This window comes from Delphinapterus leucas, chromosome 1 (genome assembly GCF_059928025.1).
Source record: "Delphinapterus leucas isolate spDelLeu-1000000601 "Yukka" chromosome 1, BTC_Dleu_Yukka2, whole genome shotgun sequence".
In the NCBI taxonomy this organism is placed as follows: Eukaryota; Metazoa; Chordata; class Mammalia; order Artiodactyla; family Monodontidae; genus Delphinapterus; species Delphinapterus leucas.
The window spans coordinates 84,662,097-84,688,524 of NC_143129.1; the positions used below are offsets into that span (position 1 = coordinate 84,662,097).

Here is a 26,428-nt window from a genome sequence, read left to right on the forward strand (position 1 = left end):
GTTACTGTTTGGCCTTTGATAATTTTATTGGATCAGTGACAATTTTCTGTGTCTCAACTATAGCTGAAATTCTAACACTTATATATAAAAAAGTACACGCTCCATTTCAGCACAAATGTTAACACAGTTTAACACAACACAGTGCCATGAAGAAATGAATATTTACAGCTTGTTTTGGTGGGGAAATAGTCCTAGAAATAATCTAGCACCACCACGTTACTGGATTATTTAACACATCACTTCCTTCTTCATTTAAATTGTTATGAATCACTCTAATTTTTCTCAACAGCCCTAAGACCAAAACTTTAAGTGGTAAAAGTAAACCTGCTTTTATTATCAAACTGATAGTACTTCATGGAAACAGTCAGAAATTCATGGTTTATAAAACATACTTGTATATATACATGCCTCTAAAGTTCACAGATTGAGAGACAGGTTGGCATTTCAGAGCAGTGATTTTGATAATTGCAAAAGGAAGCACTGTATACTCATGTAATATACCAAAAACAAACCTACATGCATTTCCTAGACAATCATGAGTTCTCAAAGGGAACAAGGAAGTCCATTTGGTTCATGTACTTAATTAACAACCCTACTCTTCATATTACTTTAGATCAAACATTTTCTGATGTTGATGAACTTTCCATTTTATCCTTCCAGCTTTAGCAAGAAGAAAACAGTATGATAAAGATTTTTATTTCTGGAATTTGACTTTAAACAACAAAAAGGGAAAGTAATGCAAAAATAATTAGTATGTCACTTTATAAGTTTAATTATTCTTATTTGAAATCTGATAAAATTAGTATTGTCAGCTCTACAGTTTTATGTGTCCCTTCCACTTCCCATCCTTTGTTGGAAGCAAATTATAAATTTGCTTTATTTGGGAAATTTCTTTGGGAAATTCATCCTGGCTCAGTGATTACATGGAAAGAAGTTGAGAACTTACCTTCTGTCAATACTCAAACTACTTAAAAGCAACATGGTAGTCTTTCAATCATAATAAAAAAGGCTTAAAAAAGTTGTTGCTCCAAAAGTCTAGTGGGAGGGTGGCTTAAATCCATAGTCCAAAAAGCATTAAGATGCAGAAACTATTACCCCACAGAAATCACTCTGATGTACTGTCCCACTGACTCATTCCTTCTGTTTTTTAATTGGGTTGCCTTATATGCGGCTCCATATTCCCAGCTATTCTTTCTACAGTACAAATGGTTCTATACTACCAAAGGGAGAAGAAAAGCTCTCTGAGCTCTACCCCAAAGAGAAATGAGAAAATACTCTATATGATTGTATCTCAGAGGATGTTAGTATCTGAAAAAGAAAGCTAACTTCATTTATCCCACCTCTAGTGCCATTTCTGTAAGGCAGGATGGAAAATGGACTTTAAAAGTGTGTGGGTCACTGTATTCCTTCCCGACTCCCTAGGAAGTTTGTCATATATCCCTGCACACTGCCTGCAGGCCTCTAGAATTACGACTGAGACCCTAGTTGAAGAGGCAACTTGAGTTTTTCAGGGACATGAAGAGTCTGTGACTTTTTCAAATAAAAAGACCAAGAAACCAGAAAACAGTAACTCTACCCTAACAACAGGAACTAGAGTTTTCCAATACTAGCTCAAGGAAAGCAAAGGTATTAAATTATAGTTTCCTCTAGGGCTTACAGTCCAAAGGGAAGTGACTTTAGGTAGGTCAGTCAACATTTATTCCTCAGTGAAAGGAGCAATTTGGGGTGTGATCTGATCTATTCCTTCTTTCCGTAATCAGAAGACTCTAGATCCAACGAGAAGACTGAAGCAGAGAGAACTGAAATCAACTTTCTTGAACTGTTTTGAAGCTATGAACCAAACCTCTCAACCAGACACTGAATTAGAAGCCTAAGTAAGCATAAAACTGATAGGTCTTTTATATATATATCTGCCATTTATGTATAACCTGTGCAAGTAGAATAAACAAAAGGATCTCCTAAGGAAACTCGTGGCTTGGATCTAATATCCTATCCAGGTCAAAATTTTCTTGATCTTTAACAGCTCTCTCACTATACATAATGACCAAGACAAATCTTTTAAAAATATGAAGGAGGAACCAAAAATGTTGCTATCATCCACAACTGAATGAAGAGAGGTGGGTGTGGGAGAGGGTTGGGTCAGGGGGGATAAGGATAGAAGTACACCCCATCAAAGTAAAAGGTTGACAATGTTAAAATAGTCCCATCAGGCCTTTTCAGAAAAAGTTATAACTTGGCTAAATAGCTAAAAAGAGAACACCAGAAAAATGTCGATTTATACTAGGCACTAACAATCACCAGACTTCAATGATATAGTTTAAACCTGTAACAGAAAAGAGTTTAGGGGAAATATCTGTCAAAAGGACTCCATTTCACTCATTAAATAAATCTTCTTGGAGGTCCTTTTCAACTCTCTAGCTCTAAAAACTATAGACTTCAACTACCCTGACCTCTTAAAACCATTACAACCAAAAAGGAAATGTGAGAAAGACCAAATCCATCAATACGCATTTTTCTCAATTTAAGTTCTATGCTTCCAATTAAGCATAGCCTGAGTGAGAATTCATTTCATTTTCTTTCACGCTTTTTATTCAAGCACAAGGTTCTATAAGCACACAATGCTTTATCTAAAATTATTGTAAGGTTGAAAAATGCCTGGCAAAAGTAGAATAATTCAGTAAGAGAAAATGACTGTGCCCCTGAAGAGAGAATGGAATCATATTATAGCATGCTAAATATGATTATATGAATGATGTGGCCAAAGCATCATCTATCTGTGGGATACAGAACAAAATTCATTAGAATCATGTTCTCTAATAAGATGCCAAATTACCACACAAAATTGTTAGGCCAGCAAGCTCTCTCCAGTTAGCACTGTTTGTAAGCCTCATTCCAGCTATACAGACCAGAAAGTCAGTACCAGATTTTAGTCACATCTACATTGTCAAGACCAAACTTTTAATTTCTCTTGTGCCACTAAATCACCTAATTTTCTAAAATGTTTCCCAAGGACCAATATCAAAGGTAAGTAGCTATAGTACAAGTTACTCTGTCTTTTCAAGATCCAAATCAGGACTACAATTCACTCACTTTCTCCCACAATCTACGTATTTTGTTCACTGTCCAGTAGGAAGTTGAGTTTCTCATTATTCACCCCACTACCTTAATATTTCTAACACTTAGCAACTGTTCAGGATAACAAGGGAAATTCCTATTCTCGTTGAAGAATGACAGAAGTAGTAGTTTACATAAATTACTGTAATCACTATGAGCCATTAGAGCCCAAATATCACCCATGGTTGAATCTTAATAGGAAACTTAGAAAGTGTCATTGGTCTATTAGTAAAAATAAGGAAAGGCATTTCTTAAATGCCTTGTAATCATATGACAGGCTAGCCTTTGGTGGGGTGATATTTCTACAGCTCGATTACCCTCCTCTTTACTTCTACAATGTTACAGAGCTTTGTGCAGGAAAGGGTCACTAAACATTGGAAGACTAAGAAAAAATGGATGATTCTGCTTATACTTCCAATCTCCTTTCTTAAATGACCCCTGTACCACCCAAAGCCTAATAAAACTGAAAAGCTTTCCATTAAGAGGAAAGCTTATGGCTACCAATCTTTTACAAACTATCAGTACTTAATCAGAGAATTCCATGGTGTTTCTCGAGTAGAATATTTTCTTCCCTGTCCATTTTAGAGTGACAGATGCTCTATCTGTTACAGGCATGGCTAAGGTTACAGAAACTTGGAAAGAATTTATAAGGTAAGCAAGCCATGTCAACACATGAATGTAAAAGAAATAAAAGTGTCATATGAAAAATGGAGGGAAAAAAGAAAAACCGTTGTGCTCCACCTCGTTTAGAAAGGGAACTCGGTCACATTTATGGGGCTGAAGAGCCTCAATCCCTATTCACCAAATTCCATGTTTAAAAACTGAAACCTGAGCTTCTAATGTAGGAAATTAATTCCAGCAGAAATAACAAACCTCATGGGTTAGCAAGGCTACAAAGTAACCTTGGTTACTTTTTATACTCTTGACATTTAAGATACCAGAAGTATAATCTCAAGGGCCCCCTTCCTTACATCTGTCATGTTGAAATAAGAAAGCATTGAGACAATGACCAAAACCTAGAAAGATCTGTGACATTTCTTTCTAAACTATTCAAACACATCAAAGCCAGAAGCCTATTACTTATTGTAATATGGAGAAATGCAAAAGCACTAAAAAGTAAAAAATACAGGACTCCATCTAGTGCCATTACCAAATGAAAAAAATACAAGAAATATTTTCTTCTAGTCATAATGAGTTATTTGGTGAAATACTGAATTTAAAGGGGGACATTACGTTTGAAATTATCTTTTTAGATAGAGAATTCTGACTCTCGAAGACCTGGGAGCTTTCTTAAAGTTGTGTTCTGACTAAATACTATACCCTTAGTTTAAAGAAAAAAATTTTAATGGAATCTAATCTGCACCTAATCTAATTTCGCTGTCATTCAATAATCAACTCTGAAACAATATTAGAGGTAAAGGTTTACTATAAACACTTTAACAGTCTTTGCCTCTGCTCTTTAACTTGGCCTTCTGAATACTTTCAGTCTTCTATTGCAAGACTTGGGTTTGGTTACCTTCTGATAAGGATTATACCACTTTTGCAAAGTCATTCTTATAGAGTCTCAATCTCTTATCTCTCTCTTATCTTGAAACTTTGATTAAAAAATTGCTCTCACTCAAAGAGCAGGAGTTGATTGAATGGCAAAAATAATACACACGCATGCATTTATGATATGATATGGAACATATGAAATGGATTGTGAAAGTGGGGGAGGAATAAACTTTATTGGCCTGTAGAAGGGATGAGGGAAAAGAAGGAAGGGCTGGGGAAAAGAATGAAAACAGGTGGGAAAACTAAAATGGAATGATTAATAGTGTGCAAATATACTTTGTAACCTCCACGATTCAACTTGGAGACAGCTATGTACAGTGAAATACAGGTAGACTAAAGTGAGTTTCACTTTGTAGTTGATGCTACTTGTACCAGTTCTATCATTAGTAAGTCACTGTTTAATTCTGCCAAAGTCAGACAAGGCTCTCTGGTTAGTGCAAACAAGAGTCTCCATCCCGGGCTGCAGTCTGACCCGCCAGTGCTCAGAAGGCATGCTCGTGACGAACTCGCACACTTTCCAGTTCCCCACCTCCAATGGCGGCCAGGGTCTCCAGCCTGCTTAAGCGCTCCAGGCTTCTTCCAAGAACTTCTTCTAGCCGACTGCGTATCACCTGGGCCCCTTCTAGTTCCACCTGCAGAGTTCGGTCTCTCTCAGAGCTGATTAAACATGCCATACATGGAAGGAAAATGGATTAGCCATCAATGTAATGAGTCCATAGATGCTTCCAAAGAGCCATCAGTGCCACTCTGAGCCATGAGACTTTCGGAGTAATTGTTCTCTAGGACACAGTAAATGAATGTGGTCTTTATTGTGGCCCTTGTGTTCAATGCTGGTAGATTAGCAAGGCCTGTTTTCTGTAAAGTTTGTCCCTTTATCCTAGATTCTGGGCCAATTTGACATAAAATTATAGTTCCTAATATTTATCTCACACCATTATAGCCCACTAAGAGAAATATCATTTTTTAACTAAAAGCGTTAGTTTCTGAAAAGCCAAAACCCAGTAAAAACTAAATGCAAACTGAATCGATATTGAGCCAAGTAGGGTCGCTACTGAAGATATTCGTTTTCTCATTTGTTACGGAAAACTGACAGTGCTCTGAAAAAGAATCCAGTTCACAAAGAAGCAGAGATTCTTTATAAAGTAACACACATGGTCCTATTTTACCTTTCCTCTGCCTTCATTTTCTTGAAGGGGAAAGAAAAAAAAATTTTTTAACTCAAAAATAAATTAGAAAAAACTGAATAGTAAAAGAATAAAAATTAGGAAAGAGAGAAAGGGGCTACGAGGGAAGGCAGAATAAGAAAAAAAAATTAAGGGAATATAAAATGAACCAGAAGGATATAATATACATGACCAAAAATCAAGAGGTACAGGAAAATAGATTCATCATGATGGCTATGAGTAATCCTGGGGTAATATTAGCCATAACAATTATATCTTCTTCAGTTATATTCAATGAGTATCAGTGCCCTTTACAGTCTTATAATGAAGCAGCCTTTAATAGGACATGGATTAGAGAGAGGAAAGAAACATACAATGAGTGCTTACTATACGCAAGCATTATTTTAGACACCTGGCATGTCTCCTCATTTGATCTTTGCAATAGCTACACGAAATGGATGCTACTCCTGACTTAAGATTTAGACACTGAGGCTCAGAGCAATCCCTACAACTAGTGACAAGTCGGGTAGTCCCAGTTATGATTTTCTTCTTCTCCCTCCTTGTATACTGTGAGCATCTGCACTTAATGAGGAATAAAGGGAAAAACAGTGCAGTCACTCTCTTACCTCTCTGGATGGGCACGGAACCTCACGAGACTGCTATAGAGCTGTCTCTCCGCTTGTAAGGCCTCATTGAGCCGACTCCGTTCATCTACCAGTCCTTCTAGCATCAGCAGCAACTGAGGGAAAAAGAATAGAAGCAACATGCAAATAGAGACATGAAGCCACAGTTAATCCTGAGAAAGAGGCCAAAAGAATGTATTAGCATGAGCTATGACTCAAAAAGCTCACTATCTCATTACTGACTTAACCTTTCTATATATAGCATGTTACAGTTTTCAAGTCAATGCCATATTATCCTTTTTTACCTTTAAAACTCTATCGGGGGCTTCCCTGGGGGGTGCAGTGGTTAAGAATCCGCCTGCCAAAGGAGGGGACACGGGTTCAAGCCCTGGTCCAGGAAGATCCCACATGCCGCGGAGCAACTAAGCCCGTGAGCCACAACTACTGAGCCTGTGCTCTAGAACCCGCGGGCCACAACTACTGAGCCCACGTGCCACAACTACTGAAGCCCGCACGCCTAGAGCCCGTGCTCCGCAACAAGAGAAACCACCACAATGAGAAGCCTGCACACCACAACAAAGAGTAGCCCTCGCTCGCCACAACTAGGGAAAGCCCGTGCGCAGCAACGACGACCCAACGCAGTCAAAAATAAATAAAATAAAATAAATTAATTAAAAAAAAGAAAACCTCTATCAGGCAGAATTCAAATATGGGAGCAAGAAGAAGAAAGAGGAGAGCGAAGCCAGAAGGACAGGAAAGAGGCCAAGAAGAAGGAGTGGGAGAGAAAGCAAGGAAGGGCAAGAGGGAAACATACAATAGGACTTACTAGTACTCTTCATTCATTCAGTAAACATTTATTGGGCACCTTCTACGTGCCAGACTCTGTTCTAAGGAGAAGCTTACTATCTAGTGGGGGGAAAAGATATTCATGAGTCACAGACACATGTCATTGTGAGCTACAGTAAGCGCTTATAAGGAAGATGAGCTACGGTAGTGCATAACCGCAGAGATCTATTTAAGTGAACTGGTAGAGTTAAAAGCTAGCTTGGAATGAGATGAGTAGTTAGTGAGAGAGATGATAGTGGAGACAGGGAGGAGTACAGGCAAACAGGTCATTTTAAGAAGCCTGGCATTAAAGAGAGGTCACATATGGCGCAGCAGTTACAAAGGAACTACACGTGTGAGCAAAAAGCATCTGTGGTTGCTACTGACCAAGGCAGGGAAATTTAGAGCACAGATTTTCTATGAAATTCCATCAACAGACACCTTCAAAAATAATTGAGATTGACGGCTTGTTCAATTGTTTATCTCACAGTAAAAAATAAGGTTTGTAATTCAGTAACTTACTTGTTGTCTTCGGTTTCCCGAAGTTTCCTGACCCTGTGATTCTACTGAAGCAACTTTTTCCCGAAGAAGTAAGACTTCTTGGGTCAGGCGTTCCATAGCTGGTATGTCTTCAGGATCAACCAGCTGCATCTGCAGGTCCTAAAAGTCAAAAACAAGTATAGCAATAAAAATATTGGGTTGCCCAAAAAGTTTGGGTTTTTCCATAAGATCTTATGGAAAAACCCAAACGAGCTTTTCGGCCAACCCAATAAGTAATAAAAACGCTATTCAGCACAGGAACAAAGTAACAAATCTCTTGAAATAGTTTGCTATACTTTAAGTGGGATATTAATAAGCCCTATGACGGTAACAATAGCTTCTTTATGAAATCTTAGCAACTCTGACATAAACCAGAGAGAATATGGCAATATCAAGAGGCTCAAACTAACAGTGCATAAGAAGACTCAATGTATCCAAGTGTTGTCTGAAGATGCCCTACAGGTATTCTGAGCTGTAATCATTTCCAATAGTCTTTAAAAAGCTTTCAAAGACCTTTATGAGGTCTTCTTTAATCTGTATTGTCCTGGTCAGGGACTCCATATCAGCAGCCTGCACCTGCAGCTCTTCCTCTTGCACAGCCATCATGGACTGGAGGGCGGAGAGTTCCATCTGTGGAGAAAGAAATCCTGAAGTCAGTGGGTAGAGGAAACAACATGTGTCACAATTACATTCTAACATTGAAGCAAATGCTTTTCCATATCTTATCAGCCAGTAGTGCAAATAGAAACTAGAACATGAATAGTGTGCTACTGGATCAGATCAATAAACTGCACTGTGCAGTACTAAAGGGTGTTTCATGGGAAGTTGTAATGTGGTTTTAATGATATCCTCCATCTTTGTTAGCACTACAAAACATACCAAATTTGTTTAATTAATGAGTTTATTATACTACTTTAAAAAATGGGTTACCATTAGCAGATGCAAGAATAGATGTTTTTCTTTACATAAGTATTTCAGCTAAAAGATTAAAAAAAAGACAGAATATCTCCATTTTTGCAAGCCTTAATGAATTAATAGAGGCATCAATCATCAATATCACAAGAGATCACCAAACATTACACACCTCCTGATGGAAGAACACACCACCACCTATGAAGAAGTCCTACCAAAAGTTAACACTGTAGGCCCTAAACGTTCAATGTTGTATCCTTCATCTCTCCTCACCAGAAAATGACAGCCAAATATTCGATTATGACAAATTTCACTAAAAATCATGATAATTTCCACAGCTGCTAACATTTACTAGGTGCTTATTACTGTGTTCCAGGCCTTATAAAAAATACTTTGTATATACTTAATCCTTTTAACAAACCTAATGACTTGGCTTCTGTCCACTTTTTCAACCTCAGTATGAACCATTTTCTGCCTCATTCATGATTTTCTAGGCACACTGGACTTTTTCTGTTCTAGGAATACCAGACTTTCTCTTGACTCAGAGCCTTTGCACCTACTATTCCCTCTGCTTGAAATATCTTCCTGAGTTGCCTCCTTCTCATCCTTGAGTCCCAGCTTACACGGCATCTGCTCAGAGACGCATTCTCTAGCATTCTATCTCAAATGGTCCCATACATGTTACTTTCTATTATTTCCCTCATATCGCTTATGACAATCTGTAATTGTATTATTTGTTGTCTGAATCTCCCCAGTGGGAATTAATTACATAGGGTCAGAGACTTTGTTGATTTTGTTCCCTATTCATCCCTGCCACTTGCCCTGGCTTAGAGAAAGTACCTATATAGCTGATGAATGAAAGAATGAGTGAATCCTCCCAACAACCCTACAGAATAACTACTCTTCTACTCCTCAGTTTACAGATGAGGTGACTGAGGCTGAGAGAAATTAAGGAACTTGTTCAAAATCAGAGCCAGTAAGTGGTAGATCCAGAATGTAAACTCAAGGAAGTAGACTCAAAGCCACCAGACTATGTCTTATATGCTTCATGGTAATGGCAAGTTATTTGTAAGTAAACATTTTAAGGAAATATTTTGAGATAATTTTTTTAAAGTAGTTGTGACAAGTGAAGATGGATGACACACAGCTAGTTTAGGGTGTAATCAAGCTTCCTAAAGGAAGCAGCACCTTTTTCCTTAAGTAATATAAAACGTAAGTTATAAGCAATAAAAATTTTACTTGTGTATCTTTTTTTTTTCTTTAATAAATTTACTTATTTATTTTATTTTTGGCTGAGTTGGGTCTTCATTGCTGCGCTGCGCTTTCTCTAGTTGTGGTGAGCGGGGGCTACTCTTCACTGAGGTGCGCAGGCTTCTCACTGTGGTGGCTTTTCATGTTGCAGAGCATGGGCTCTAGGTGCGCGGGCTTCAGTAGTTGTGGCATGAGGGCTCAGTAGTTGGGCTCGTGCGCTCTAGAGCGCAGGCTCAGTAGTTGTGGCGCACGGGCTTAGTTGCTCCGCGGCATGTGGGATCTTCTTGGACCAGGGCTTGAACCCGTGTCCCCTGCATTGGCAGACGGATTCTTAACCACTGCGCCACCAGGGAAGTCCTACTTGTGTATCTTCTAACTCCATCAATGCTTATAGAATCACTGTGTGGACTTATGATGGTTTATAACTATACAAAGGTATTTGATGATTCTGGGCTACCGCGGCAGATTAGGAGGAAATGCTTCTCCTCATATTTCCTTCCTTGTTGAAGGAGCTCAGTTACTGTAACTCCTGACCTCTCTCCACCCCTTTACTCACTCAACCCTGGGCAGGCAAAGGGACTTAACAGTAGACTGGGGAAGAATAAACCAAGCAAGCTTGACCTAGTTCCACCTTTCCTCTTCTTGGGAGACAGCTGCCTGTAGGAAGCCACTGCTTCTCCAAAGGCAAGCTCTTCCCCACCACGCAGAATGGTCTGCTGAGGCCCAGCGTTGCCTGTCTGGGCAGATAAATCTACCTAATTCTGGGGATTGGCCAGCAGGCCCACTTGGTTCTTGCATTAAATTCTCTATGTAAGCCTTTATCAGTAATACAGTTGATAAAGTACCAAACTACCTGCCACTATTTTATTTCATTTCTCATTTTGTTCAGATCTTGGGTATGGAAAAAGGGGTGCTCTTAATTATTAGGCTCCCTTCAGAGACCTCTGCCATTTTATATCGAGGTAGTTGCACCATTGAAGAAACATGAAAACATGAAGAAAAAACATTATTGCAGCATGCTAAAGGTCTGCAGTCAGATAGACATGGGTCTTACATCTTGGCATAATCTCCCGAACAAGGCAATTTAAACTGAGCTTCAGATTCTTCAATTGTAAAATGGGAATAATATCTACTTTTCAGGGTTATGTGAGAATAGAGAAAATGTATTAAAGTGCATGGCATAGAACAGGCAATCAGAGAATGATAACTATTATTACCACCACTACTATTATCTCAAGGGAGTAGGGGGAATGTTGAAAAATCTGGGAAAATCTATATGGCTTTGGTAAATACCTAATATTAGAGGAAATGTGATAATAAAAATAAATAGCATTGAGTTGAGAAGTTGTAGTTGATTAAGAACATACAGACGTAAGCAATAGAGCTAAATATAACTCACTCAAAATACCGATTTTTTTCTTTTAAATGTTTTTCTTCAAAGTATCATTTATAGTAATTATAATTTTAGGATCCTGAAAACAGGACAAAACCAAAAGTAACATTACTCTTAATTGAATATATGTGAGATAAATAAGAACGGCATGTGGAAACTAAATTATCTGACATGATAGTGGCTAGGGCAGAACCAAGAAAAAGGAGGGGAACTAGGGGATTTTTTAAACTAGTATTTTTTAAATGCCACACAATTTCATATCCTCAAAACTTGATTCATATAACTCTGTAAGGAGAAATATGGTAATGAAAAGAGAAAATAGAGGTACAATAAGATAATTTCATTACAAATATGAATGCAGGTTTTATGTTATAGATGTAACTATGACAAAGAGGTAGAACAAAACTGAGGAGCTATACAGACCAGCCAGCTAAACTTAATTTAGGAACCCATGACACTGACCGATCTAAAATAGAGGCCATAGTTACATAAAGGCTTTCAGTTTTAGTCTATAACTCTATACTGTGGACCTAATGCTTCTTCTACATCATAGTACAAACAACTAGCTGTATAGGGAAGAAGCGGAAGGGATTCTGTAAGGCTGAGAGGCCTCTTCTAAGAAAATTGATGAAACCTCTATTGCTAGAAATAGAACATATGAATGGGAAAAATTATCTGCTCCAGGAAATGACTTCTTAGGACGTGTTTTGAGTCACAAAAGACTTGAGTTTTAATCTTAGCTTTAGCATTTTATAGCCATATAACTCTTCCCCACCTCCAGGTTTTAAAACAGTGTTTCAGCTTCTTCATCTATAAAATAGGGCCAATATGACTTACTCAGCAGAGCTGTATTACTGCTAATTTAAGTATCCAGTACAGTGCACTGCATATAGCAAGTACTCAATAAAAGTGGGTCCTTCTCAAATTTCTCTTGTTCCATGTTTCTAAAACTAATTTCATGGATCTAATGTCATAATTCTAAGCAGCAATTATGTAGCACTTCATTTTTTCACAAGTCCTTTGTAATTATTTTATTCCAGTTAGCAATGGGCAGAGAAAGCTGTGTTTTTTCAGCACTTAAAAAGTTTTAATGATCCCCATTATAAATAACAAGAGCATCTTGGTGAGAAATGTGTATATAAAGGGATTTCTATTTTTCTCCAGAAGGAAAAAAGGCTCAACTTGCATTTGGACCCAGATATTATACTTGGAGAATTTTACTCTTTTAAATATGAAGTATTTTGAAAAAAACAGGAATTAAGAAATTAGGCTTAACAAGAAAACTCACCCGACTTTCTCTTTCTTTTTTAGCCATGAGCTCAAGTTCCTCTTTGGCATTACTCAGTTCTTTTTCCAGCCCTGCAACTGTATCCAAGTCTCCTAAAAATGAATACATAATGCTAGTTATAATCAGTATCAACATAATGTGATCTTTGCTGCCTTGTTTCTAAGGAATTTAAGATACAACCCAACAACAACAAAACACATATGCACAGGTTGTTCTTTGCAGCATTATTTGTAATAGCAAAATACTGCAATCAACCTACAAGCCTATAAAAGAATGAATAAAGCATAGTATATCCACACAGTGAAATACTATATATAGCCGTAAAAAAGAATGAGGAATATCTTTAATGAAGTTATACGGAGTGATATCCAAGATATTAAGTACAACAAGTTGGGCACAGAAGAATACATCTAGTTAAGTATGCTTTATATTAGGAAAAGGGGAAATAAGAACATACACATACACATCACATATACACATAGAATTAATCTGCTTATTTTTGCAAAAAGAAACACAGGAAGGATACCTCAGAAATGAAACTGGTTGTCTTCAGGGGATGAGTAAAAATAGCAGAGAAAGGACAGGGAAGTAGATGGGACTTCGGAGTACACTTTTCTATATTTTTGAGCTTTGAAGCACGTTAATGTTTTATTATTAATGTGTAAAGTTAGTTTCCACAATGAGGAAGCAAAAGCCAAACACTGAATACTAACATAAATAAATGAAACTAAATAGCAAATTGACAAGATAACCACCCAGGAGATAATAAAAAAAATTAATCCAAATAATTTTTGAACTCGGTATTCTAACTGTACACCCTTGGTGGGAAATATTCTAAGGATAAAAAGAATTATAAAGAAATTTTAAACATTATTTAATAGATTTAGTGTTGATAGTGGTATTCATGTAGCCATTCTGAAACTATTTTTGTGTACTGTGCAAATGTATAAATATAGTGATGTTACAGGTAACCAGGTTTCTCAATGTTGGGAGAAGGCAGATACAAATACAAAATAATGGAAAGAAAGAACTTGTATTGTTTAACTGGAATTAGAGGAATCAGTATCAAATGGAGATATATATATATGTGTGTGTGTGTATACACATATATATGTATATATATATACATATATATGTGTATACACACACACACACACACACGCTCACACATATACATATAAACATCCTTAGCTCTGTTCACTTAAAAGGGCCTAGAAGCAAATGACATACCTGTAGCTATGAACCTATCTTATATCCAGATACTAGTATATAAATGCCATTACCCACTAAAAGGAACCAGAGAGCTCCTTGAAGTAAGGGATAATTTCAGGGCGGAGGTAGGCAAAGTAAAAGAAAATCACAGAACATCTTATTGTGCCAGAAAGTATGGAAGTGCTCAAAAACAGATGGGGAAATACCGAAAGGAGAGAGGAACAGCTTGAAGGGGCTCCAACTGGCCAAATCCAGGATAATTTGGTTATCAAATGGAATAATGACAGAAATGGATAATAAAATGATTTTTTTTTAAAAAAAGAACCCATTACTCCATACTGATATAAACAAACGGAGTAGGAAGAATAGGGAAAGGGCATCTCTTCTTTATAAAAGAATACACACTACTAAATAAAGAAGGAATTTTAGAAATAGAAAATCTCTTTTTTAAACTACCAGATAGTGAGTTCCAACAAGCTCAAAGGATGCTAAAACCACTGGGTGAATGACTGTGGGAAAGCAGAACTATCAACATCTCAAGGCATTTGCTGGCAGATCACTTATTAATTACAAAGGGGAAAATGAGCCTTCAGAGTGGAGACATCTGGCAGATACAACCTTAACCAAACAAGTAAACTTAATATCACCAAGCATAACACAAACTGATACCATGTGCTCCTGATGTGATGCACTGAGAAAGACATCATCCACGTAGTATTCTTGCCAAAGATGTTTAACTTGAATCTAACCATGAGGAAACAATCAGAGCCAAATTGAGGGCCATTAGCTGGCCCAGAGTTTTACAAAATGCCAATGTCAGAGAACAGACTTGTGGTTGTCGGGGGGTGGGGGGGGGTTGGATTGGGAGGCTGGGGTTAGCAGATGCAAACTATTATATATAGAAGGGATTAACAACAAGGTCCCACTGTACAGCACAGGGAACTATATTCAATATCCTATAATAATCCATAATGTAGAAGAATATGGTAAAGAATATATATATATAAAAAACCGAATCAATTTGCTGTACATCAGAAATTAACACAACATTGTAAATCAACTATACTTCAATTGAAAAAGAAAGCCAATGTCAAAAAAGACAAAAAAGGCTAGAAAACTGTTCTAGATTAAAAGAGGCTAAAGAACCATGACAAGTAGGTGCAATGCATGATCCCTGAGGGAAGAGAACAACCAGCTATCAAGAATATTATTGGGACAATGGGAACTCTGAATATAGACTGTACATTAGGTACTATGACTGTATTAAAGCTAAATTTCCTGAGCGTGATAATTATATTGTAGTTATGGAAGAGAATGCCCTTGTTCTTAGGAAGTACATAATGAAGTATTTAGGGATAAAGTGTCAATGATTTCTGTGAGTAATTTTTAAATGGTTCAGAAAAAAACATTATATCTGTGTGTGGGTGCGTGCAAGAAATAATGCAAAAGTAGCAAAATGTTAACAGTTGGTGAATCTTAATAAAACTGTATATGGGTATTCATTGTACTATTTTGCCACTTTTCTATAGGCTTGAAATTTGCAAAATAAAAAACTGGGGAAAGATGCTTTTAAAAAAAGGTAAATATGGAGTAAATTGAACAAATCCAGCATCCTTTACTCTTTAACTAGCATAAAGTGTCCCACTAAAAAATGACTACTTGCACAACTTATCTATGAATTCCATAATACCCTACACTATAACACAAAGTTTATACATTCTTAAAATCATTAAAAAAATCGTAAGTTTATCCTCCAAGTCCACAACATTTCTTATCATAGCACTATAATCACCAAGTCACTAACCATGGTGAGTCCCTATTTTTGGAACTCACTGGATAACAGTTTCTTTGATGCTTCCCTAGATCCCAACCTTTTGGTCTGTGAAAGTCAGAGACTCTAAGGCACCCATTTGAGTTTTGCTCAGTTGTTTTTAGGGAGTTCAAGGCCTATAACCATCCCTTGGATGGAGGGGAGCTTGGCACTGCCTACCCCTCCCAACACTGTAATGTGGGTTATGTCAATTTACAGTGAGCAGCCTCAGCCTGCTTAAGGTACCCAGGAGACAGGTCAGCCCCGTGGTCCTGCTGTGCAGGTTTGGAAACCCTGCCTCCCGCGTTCCTGAATCCCTGCAAAGCTAACTGAAAAAGAGAATTAGGATGCAGTTTCTCTGAGTCAAGTTGTACAGCCAGAGCAATACTTTTAATTCAAAATAAGGCAAGGGCAGTTCTCCCTAGAAGACACATGTCTTCAGCCTTTCAGTGGAATCCAAACTTATTTTTTCCATTATGGTAGGAAGAGAAAGAGAGTCTTGGCCAAACCTATTAACAGAGAGTTACAGGAAGGAAAGACAGAGGTTCCTGAGTGAAATGAAATTTGATACTTACCTAACACAGACCTGGGTATGCTAGTATCCCCTTTGTCAGTCAATGAAGTGCTATCATCTCTGGAGGGTATAGGCACTGAACCCTAAAAATTGGAAGAGTCGGGGGATTTAGGAACATACAGGAACCATGATCACAATGACAAGGACTTGGAACATTCTTGCACAACTTGATATTAAAATTATCATACTTATGCCTCAGATATAAAAAGAAAATGCAGTTGGCATAAACATCTATACAAGTCTATGGTTCTTACTTGATCAGTCTGCTCTCCAAGATGGGGACCGACGGAGGTAACTTCAGCTGGTTGGTTAGAGATGAGTGCCTGGGACGTCATGAAATCTTTCCCTCCTAAATACTGGCGCAGGGCCTGTAATTCTGAATTTCTTTCCATTAGGGCCTGTACCATCTTTTCTGCAGCAGCCTAGTAAGGAAATCACACATAACATTAGAGAGATATTCTAATAAAAAAAAAATTTGTGTTCTGATGTCATTGTTAAAAGCCAGCCATTTAAGAAAAGCCAGTGGGGCCCTAAGAAATAGTTTCCTTGCTTTTATTTTATAGGAAAAACCATAGTCAATGAGCGGAAAGAAAGTCTCTCATAGGCATAATATTGGAAAAACGGAATATAACACATCTGTTACAGATAAAATAATCTAAACTTGTTCTGCTAGAACTATCAGGCTAAGGTATTAAGATTCTAGTTTGAATTGGGTAACATATGTCTTTCTTTACTCATGTGCCTTTGGCCTGAATGCTCTTTGCCCAAACATTTGTTTGGTACACTCCCTTGAGGTCTTTGCCAAATGTCAACTTTATCAGATTGGCCTAGTCTGCGTTTCCTATCTAAAACAGCAATCTCATCTCTACTCCTAATTCCCCCGTCATGCTGAATTCTTTTTACAATGCACTTACCAGTAATCAATATATCTATTTATTGTCTCTCTCTCTCTCCCCAGCCCCCCGCCCTGCCCCAACTGGATGTAAGTTTTCTAAGGGCAAGTACTATGTTTTGTTCAGTGCTGAATCCCAAGCACCCAGAACAACGTCTGGCACATAGTAGGCACTCAATTCATAGGTACTCGAGACCTATTTATTGAATGAATCAATTACACAGAAACATTTTTATCAGACCACATGATCAGGAGAATCTGAACCTCAAAATCACCAAACCCAGTTTATTTCATTTCAAATCCCACAGTTTTCTAAGACACATGATGGTACAATAAGGAAAATATTTAGAACATTTTTTTGTGACCATTACCACATAGAAAGTCTGCATTTAATCAGAAAATCTAGAAATAGTAAACTAAGACTAAAAGAGGGTATAAGATGATGAATATATCAGCTATATTATAGCATCGACTGTCTCTGGGAGAATTACTACTATTTTAAATAAGAAGCTGAGCTCTTGTCATAACTTCTAAGGGAAATAAAAGAATAAACTTCCAGTTTTAGTATGTAAAATTCAGACTCTTTAGGGATTTGGACATAACCATCTTAGAGGTAACAGTACATTATTAACTTGCCTTAATAAAAATCTCTGTGAAATTATGAGAAAAAACAGAGTGAATAATACACAAGACATCTTGTGCCATATACGTGATCTATCTGGCTTGGTACTCTCTTTCTAGCAGTGCTGTTTTTAGCACTGCTCCTCCAAGTGTGGCTCATGGGCCAGCAGCATAACCATCACCTGGAAGCTTGTAAGAAATGCAAATTCTTGAGGCTACGTTTTTAAAAAGCTATTCAAGGGATTTTTCTGCCTATAAAATTCGAGAAGCAGATTTAGAAGAATACAATCATTACACTTTTTCTTGCGCTGAAAATCTTTTGTAATTTCAGGCATCTCCTAGATTCCATTATTTTACTACCAGCGGTATATTAAGTGTTATAAGGCTAATTCTTTCAAATTACAAAGGGGTGAAAAAGAAAACTCAAAGACTTGTTAGCCTCTTGCCAAAGACTTAAATAATTCACAATGATCTTGTTAGGTCTATTCCAGAAGCAATTTCTGCAGCACATGGCAGCATGTATCTAACAAAATGTGTATTTACTGCAGTGGGCCTAAGAATTGGATGAGTGGAATATAACCATCCCATAATATAAGGAAGCATTAGAGAATATTATTGTCAAATAACATAGGCAAATGATAAGAATCTAGTTCCCTCTGAGAACTGACTAGGGAGAATTCTGAGTGACTGGTCCCTGAAATGCAGCACAAGTCAACTATACTAGACTTTCTCTAGCCTTTAGGAGAAAGATACGTGAAAAGGAGGGTAAGTTAAGAATTTACTTTTGAAATATTTGTGTACTATTATTTTGAAATTACTATGAGATTGTTTATTCTCATCATGGCCTTTGAAAAAACACAAACTTTTTTTTCTCTCTTAAAATAACTCAGATTTTACATGAATTAAGAGAAAATATGTAAAGTATAAGTTTTCCCATACCCTGGCTAGAAACAAAATATCACTCAAGTCTTGATAATTTAGAATCAAAATCAAAACACTCCAGAACCCTATATTCCTTTCTGTCAAAATTATCAGAACATTAAGGAAAAGAAAATGTACATAATGAATTTAATGAGTGGGGACACGTATTATTTAGGCACCCTCCAAATGCAAAGTGTTCTAGAAATATTTCATACTCTGATGACTGATGTAAAACTGTAGTCTAGTTAATAGGCTGAAGGAGAAGAACTAACAGAATGGACTGTAAAATGCGGACTATAAACGCACTAAGTGGTACTCTTCTGGACTGGGCATTAGTCCTTACTTGGCTCTCCTGCTCCCTGCTGCTCATGGACTGAAGCAGGCCCTGAATCTCCATTTCATATTCCACCACTTGTTTGTTTCGATCACTTAGAAGGTCCTGCAGCATCCTTTCCTTTCGCTGTAGACGCTGGCACAGCTCCTCAGCTATCTCATTCTGTCCTGGTCCAAGTTTGCAGAGCAATGTTGCACTAAGATCCTAATACAGGAGAGACAGTGTAAGTTTTGGAGGAAAGAATTCCATCTACTGTATATCAAAGGGCTTAAAAGAATCTATCATAGAAGAGAAAGCAAGTATGATGTTTTATTCATTTTTGTTCCCGCAGATCCAGCATAGGCCTGGCACATAAAAGACTGTCAATACATGCTCAGTGAATGAACACTAACAATACAGAAAAAAATACTTAGAATGGCAACTTACATATTGTTTTCTAAAATAAGTCCTTGCCCTATAATGCTCAGGGCACATAATAACGTTAGGTGCGGATAAATGGGCACTCAGTTCATTTATCTCATTTATCTACTCCCGTTTGACTTTATAGGGGGAACACAAAATGATCAGCTGAAAAAAATAACAAGCACTGTATTTATTAGCACGGTGATGAAGCTGCTAGTTCTACACTGGAGGTAATACATGGGGGTTAAAACTGTGGAGCCAGATCGCCCGGGGTGCACACTGGCTCTGCCACTTATTAGCTATGTCACTTTGGACAAGTTGCTTCACTTCAGAAGTCTGTTTCCTTGCCTGTCAAAGAGGAATAATAGTATGTACCTCATAGATTTGTGAGGATTCAATGAATTGACATCCATTAAGCTCTTAAGAAAGTGCATGACGCAGCATGAGCACCATAACAAAGGTTAGCTATTCTATTGTAGGTACATTTTTTAGGTCTCATTAATTCTCACATAACTCCTTTGAGAAAGATAACTGTCCCCTTGAGTTTATAGGTAGAGGAAAAAAAAGTCCCAGTGAAAGCCAGTGACCTGCCCAGAGACAGGATAGAATTAAAGACTTGGGTCACCGGCCTCTCAGACCTCAAGAGTCCTAATGCAAGACTGAGATTATGCCATCACTAAACCAACTGCCCTTAAGTTAACTAAATTCTTGCCTCCACTTCTTTGTTCCTGTCATGCAGAGATGTCTGTAGCTGCTGAATGATACTTTCTTGCTCCTTCTGCCAATGGCTAAATTTCGTTTCCATTTCTTCTTTCAGCCATTGGAGGTTTTGACAGCTGGCCGACAACTGTTCCACTTCCAGGCCTTTGGCCCTCAGGAGACTCTCCATACACTACAGTCACAAAGAAAGCAGCCGTTAAGTCAAAGGGCCACCCCACACTCCTCAGCATAAACAGGAAACCTGATCCACCTTTACATTATCTCCTAAGTTATCTATCAATTTCTTTTGCAAAAGGAAAAAACGTAGTATCTAATCCAACAATGCCATACTAGTCTATTTGTTGCTTTTAGAAACTCTCATCTAGTTTGCAGAGAGATAAGTATAATGTATGTGTTAAATGAAGTACTTTGGAGGAAGTGAAGAACTTCAAGAAGTGTCAGATGGTTAGATATTTAAGCTCTAAAATAAATATACAAAAATAGCCCAGAGTAAATATTAATAAGAGAAGTGTTCTGATTGTGACTGTACACAGACATGTACATAATATTAATGAGAAAAATACAATATAATAGCTGCATCTGAGCAACATTTATATAAAAGTATATAAATATTAGCAAGGATTAGAAATAAATTAGAACTATGTATAAAAATCCATATTCACTGCCCTCTCCCACAAAGTTCACAGTAGAAGTGCTAAAACTTCTCACTCCCTTATGTATAACGACAGAACTAATGACTGCTATTTTTGTTTGCTTTTGTATATCTATTTTTTAATAAAGCAAATATCCTGGTTTTCAGAAAATGATGGAAGGGGTGATGTTTCAGGTTTAGAATCCAAGTGGGAGAGGGATACCAAGTCATGACAGATTTTGCTCTTACCTGCATGGTAGCTTCATTGGAGGAGAGGATACCGCGCAATCTCTCTAAGTCATGATCTCGCTCTCTCACGGCAAGACAAAGTTGACGCAGTTCTTTTTCTTTTTCTTCTAGACTGGAGAACTTTTCGTCTATAGCCCGCTGCAAGCAAAGTCAGCATCCCAAAGCTCCACAAGAGTCACTATTCTGATCATTCTTATTCAATAAGATTCCAAATATAAAGGAATGGAAAACCAACTCCCGAAAGCAGCAAATTAAGTAAATACATTTCTGAAGTCCCCCTGTGGATGAAATAATCCACAGCATCATAAGCAAAATTATGGTACCTACCTCTAGAGCAACATCTCTATCTTGTATTCTTTGCCGAAGCTTCTCAAGCAACATTTCATTTGCTTCAAGGGTTTTGTCCGAGTTATTTCGATACTGCAGGAGCTCCCGAAATTCCTGAGACCAAAATATATTTTCCTTTATTCATTTATTCAGTATTAACTGAATTTCCACACTTTGTCAAGGAATTTGTTAGTGATTCGGGATAAAAAACAAAATGTGATCACTCTCAAGGGGAACACAGTTTAGCAGAGATGACAGACATACAGAATGTCAACTATTCTGCATCACATATACGCAGGTGTATACATATACACATGTAGCAAGCTACTAGGGGAACACGGGCTGCATTGCCTAACTCTGCCTGAAGGTGTCACTAAAGTTCTCACAAAAGAGGTTACATTTGCTCTGAGTCTTAAAGGACTAGGAGTTTCCCGAGAGGCTGTGGGGTATCTCTATCAGAGAAAAAAACTGGCACAACATATGTATACCATGAAAAAATCATATGCTCAGCGAAATATAAGGGATCCGGTGTGACTAAAGCTTAGAGTAGGTGGTAGAACTGATCAGTCTCTTCTTTGGTGCTCCATTTTTTCCTATAACTTTCATTTTATCATCTATATAACTCTGGAAATTTCTATACAGAGGTCTTCAGTGGGAGCAGTGGACATATCTTCTCTTCATTTTCCTCATACCTAGCCTAGTATCTAACTCACAGAGGTGCTTAATAACTATTTGCTGAATATTTATTGCTTAACTGTTTCAGGTCTATATTTCTTGTTTCCTACACTTGCTGGTTAGCATCTTGGTTGATGGATTGTACTTTCTATTTCTTCTGAATCCTCCTGATTCCCACCTCTTAATGTTCTACATGTAGCAGGTACTCAACACAGGTGGACTAATGTTTTGAGATGATATGAACATAAATTCCCGAGCTCTAGGAACCCAGTTTTACTTGAAATCATTCTGTGGACTCACCTGAAGCAGCTGCTCTTTGTGACTCAGACTGTGGTTGAGCTGCTGAATGTGTTGCTCTTGGGTGCGAATCTCATTGTATTTTTCAGCCTCCAGGGTATGAAGCCGTTGGCCCTTACTCTGCAATTCTCCTTGTAGCTGCTGCAAGGCTTTTCGCAACTCCTGAATTAAATAGATTCCCTTTTCAAACAATCTAAAATTTTCACGTGGTCATTAGATAGGGAGGCCTTAAAACTTTCAAAGCACAGAAAACAAAAAATAAAGTAGCAAAAAGTGCCATTCTTAAAATTACTATAGAGATACTACTACACATGAGTCAAATATGATGTGGGAAATCATGGGAACCGTGGATGGGGGTAGGATGTACATTTGATATTACAGTTCAATACTTATTTTTGGCTTAAAAATGATACATCTATATAAGTACTAAGTGGGACTCTGTTCTACCATAAACCTGGATCCTTTACTTTACAGTAAACTCAAGGATACAACATTCCTACCTATCCTTTTAAATCTTAAAAAAAAAAAAAGATGGCATTTGCTCTAACAAGAAACCATTTAAGAATTATGTGTTTTATTTAAAAAAATATACATGGCTAATTGTGCACGCCATTCCTCTGACTTGGTTGTTCTTCCCACTTTTCTGCCTCGCTGACTCTTACCCACCCTTCAAGAATAATCTCAGATAACCTCCTCCTTTGTGAAGCTTTCCTGATTCCCTTCCCCGGTCCCTTGTATATATTCCTACAGGACCCCTATATGCCTCTTCTACAGTATTTACCACATTTACCACATTTACTACAGTATTACCACATTTACAGTATTTACCACTACAGTATTACCACATTAATACTACAGCATTACCACAGTATTTACCACAGTGTTTACGTGACTGTCTCTCATACTATATTACAAGTAACTTAAGAAGAATAGAGCCTATGATATTCACCCTTGTATTTCCAGAACACAGCCCCAATACCTGGCACATGGTATAAGGGCAACAAATGTTGAGCTGAATTACTTAGATTAAGTAAGTGACTCAAGGGTTCAACACAAGCTATCTTTATAAAAAGTTACTATCAGGGCAAAGTCTGCATTTACACAGTGCCACAAAATGATTAATGATTTACTTGGTTATGTTTCCAAGAAGCCTCTTTCTGCTGTTCTCTCTCCCGTGCTGCAGCCTCTACAAATTGCACACATCGTCTGGCATCAGCCAGCTGCCGTTCTTTTTGTCGTACCACCCTCTGGAGCTTCTGTATTTCAAGCTGGCTGCAGAATAAAGCGCTCTGAAGGTCAAGCAGAGCCACCTGTTGCTGAGCTGGGGAAGTAGCCTCTGAGTTCTGAAAAGAGAGTGAGAATCATCATCACAAGGAGGGCAAGCACTGAACAGCCGACAAGAACAACAAGATCAACACTGTGGCTGCGAGTGGCACATCCTCAAGTGATGCCTCCTGTCCCAGGTGACCCTCACATACATGAAGTTGTCCAAGCTGACTTTGGTGCAGCATTTCTCGAAGCTTTACCATTGTGTCGTTTTGACCTTCGATCACCTGGTACAACTCCTCAGTCTGAAAACAAAGACAGGGAGTACCAAAAATGTTAGCAAGCTAAATATAAATTCCGTTATCTCGCCTGTACAGATTTTAGAAGCAGGGCTATTCCAAAATTCCAATTTAGATGACAGTACAGTTTCTCTAGGCTACGATCTGTTAGTCTGACAATATCCAATTCAACAAATTATAGAATACTTGTCTACTTTGATGGGAAAAATTGTTTCCTCATGGGTCCTTGACTGCCAAACATTTTACCTCATTTTCCCTGCTTTTCAGAGTTTCCTTGAGGTTTTGAATTGTACCATCTTGCTTCTGAGACGACTCCTGAGCGGACTTCAGTTCACAGCTCATTTCATTCAGTTTTTCTTGAAGAATCTGAATTCAGCGAAGAAAAACAGTTTGGTAGGTCAATGATTTCTTTTAACCTCAAATGCAACCATGATGTCCTTCCTCAAATCTAGGTTTAAAGGATTTCTTAGGGAATATTACCTTATTAATTTTTCCCCACATAGCATAACCATTAAAGTCCTAAGTCAATCAGCAAGAGAAAGTAGCAGGAAATGTGAAATACTTCTTTTAATACTCAATTGCTTCAATTCTCGTACACTGTGCTTTCTCTATGACGGCAGCCATACTGGGGGTACTTGTCCACATGAGTCACTGTGGATCTTTTACACGAAGACCAAGGAGCTTCTGCTATCTACTACAGGACAGGACACAACAAGGGTACACAAAGCCAGGAGCACAGCGTCCCAAATTGTGGGAATTTTCTTCTAAGCAGATGTTAAAACCCATGGGCTATAAAGGGGTAAGAAGTTAAACCAAAATCAAAAGCATGAACCTCTTGTCTCAGTGCCTTATACAGTTGAAAATTGCACTCAAGTTTTATTATCAGACCTAAAAGGCACCAGAAATTCTGATCTGTGCAGAACAGGCTAAAATCTTGATGAGAGATACAGGAAAGAACTACACTTTTAAGAATATATTCCACAGAGCACCAGGCATACACAGTACCCATCTCCCAGGTCCTACTCAGAGAGGCTAACGCAGACCCAGCTAGAGCCAGTCACATTCTCAAGAAACCCTGTGATCTCCAATACCTTGTTGGTGGCCTCTGTTTGCTGGATTTTTTCCTGGAGTTCTGTCAAATGGGAATCAGATACAGCCTGCTGAGTTGTACCGGTCTCACCTGAATTCAGCTTTGGTTGTCTGAGTAACTCTTCGGTCGTGGGCTAGGAAGAAGCAGTGAGATGATTAAGTTAAGCGTAGCCAACAATAAAGTTTAATTTTATCTTCAAATGTCTTTGGCATCTTTTGCCAGAGACTTAGAAAACCAGCGTTGCTGAATGGCTTATCAGTAATTCCTGAAGCCAGTCCTGTTCCGCATTCTGAGTACTGATTCACTTCCTCTCTAGCTCCCCTCCCCACCTTTCTCTTTCTCTATTCAGTTAAAGCAAGTAATTCAGAGATTAAAAAGAAGAGAGGATTTTTTAAAATGCTTATGATGACCAAATATTTGCTTTATCCTATTTTCAATCAGGGAATTCAAAAGGTCAAACTCACACCATCCCTAAGGGAGAAAAAGTTATAGTTCAACTATCTTTCTTACAACATGCCTATTCACATTATTGGAAAAATGGGTAGATTTCAAATATGGACCATACATTAGATAATAGTATTTAATCAATACTAAATTTCCTAACTTTGGTAATTGTACTGTAGTTATGTAAGAGATGTCCTTGTCTTTAGGAAATACATGCTTATTGAGCGTAAAGATGCATAATATCTGCAACTAATTCTCAAATAATTCAGGAATAAAAAAAATGTGTCTATAAACAGTGAGAGTGATAAAGCAAATGTAGCAACATACAGCAACTGGTGAATCTGTGAATTCTTTGTACTCCTCTTATGACTTCTCTAACTTTGAAATTATTTCAAGATAAAAAGTAACAAAAATTAAAATAAATTTTTAAATCCATAGGGTCTGGGAAGGAGGTATGTTTTATAGGAATATCGATTCACCAAAAAGATTCAGGTGAAAAAAAAAATCTATTTATATTTGGGATGATCAGACTAAGATAAACTTACCGAACTGTACCTAATATTCATTATGAGCTAAGATACAAAAATAAAACTTTAGCAATTCACTGTGGCATTAAATTCCATCTCTTCTCTCCCTGCCTATCCCCCCTCCCTTTCTCCTGCACTCCCATTAGGGAAAATACAAATCCATTAGGAAGAGAAAAAAGGCAGCTATATTCATTTTTTCTTTACCTCACATGTTTAAACTCTGATTACCACCTTCTAGGCAGTGGGGTTTCAGCTTACCTTAAACCCCTTCCTGACAGCAACTGACTGGAAGTATAAAGATTTCAGAAGAAAAATCTTTGCTATTCTTCCAGGGCTGTTCATCATTTTTTAAAACATCTATGAAGTACCCCCTAATATGCAAAGCACTGTGGGATTCGGAATGGGGAGCTAAATGATAAAAGAACAAGGAAATACACTAAATATAAGCTAGTGACAAGCCCTATGCTATAAAAT

At 37.7% G+C, this 26,428-nt stretch overlaps 1 protein-coding gene across 15 annotated transcripts in view; it reads right to left on the minus strand.

Annotated features, from left to right (window-relative positions):
- PDE4DIP (phosphodiesterase 4D interacting protein) overlaps nt 1-26,428 on the minus strand; it is a 230,620-nt gene that overhangs the window by 64,843 nt on the left and 139,349 nt on the right. For 14 of the 15 annotated variants that reach the window (XM_089916999.1, XM_089916997.1, XM_089917001.1 and 11 more), the window contains 16 exons: nt 24,985-25,116; nt 24,140-24,259; nt 23,807-23,899; nt 23,459-23,671; nt 22,332-22,490; nt 21,357-21,470; nt 21,030-21,167; nt 20,142-20,321; nt 19,037-19,231; nt 16,514-16,681; nt 16,261-16,342; nt 12,664-12,755; nt 8,333-8,449; nt 7,802-7,939; nt 6,458-6,570; nt 5,198-5,325 (listed from right to left, as the gene is read on the minus strand). In XM_089916999.1, the coding sequence (XP_089773125.1) occupies nt 5,198-5,325; nt 6,458-6,570; nt 7,802-7,939; nt 8,333-8,449; nt 12,664-12,755; nt 16,261-16,342; nt 16,514-16,681; nt 19,037-19,231; nt 20,142-20,321; nt 21,030-21,167; nt 21,357-21,470; nt 22,332-22,490; nt 23,459-23,671; nt 23,807-23,899; nt 24,140-24,259; nt 24,985-25,116 (2,182 nt within the window). Of the gene's footprint in view, nt 1; nt 5,326-6,457; nt 6,571-7,801; nt 7,940-8,332; nt 8,450-12,663; nt 12,756-16,260; nt 16,343-16,513; nt 16,682-19,036; nt 19,232-20,141; nt 20,322-21,029; nt 21,168-21,356; nt 21,471-22,331; nt 22,491-23,458; nt 23,672-23,806; nt 23,900-24,139; nt 24,260-24,984; nt 25,117-26,428 lie in introns of those variants that run through there. The other variant, XM_022583925.3, reaches the window with a different exon arrangement.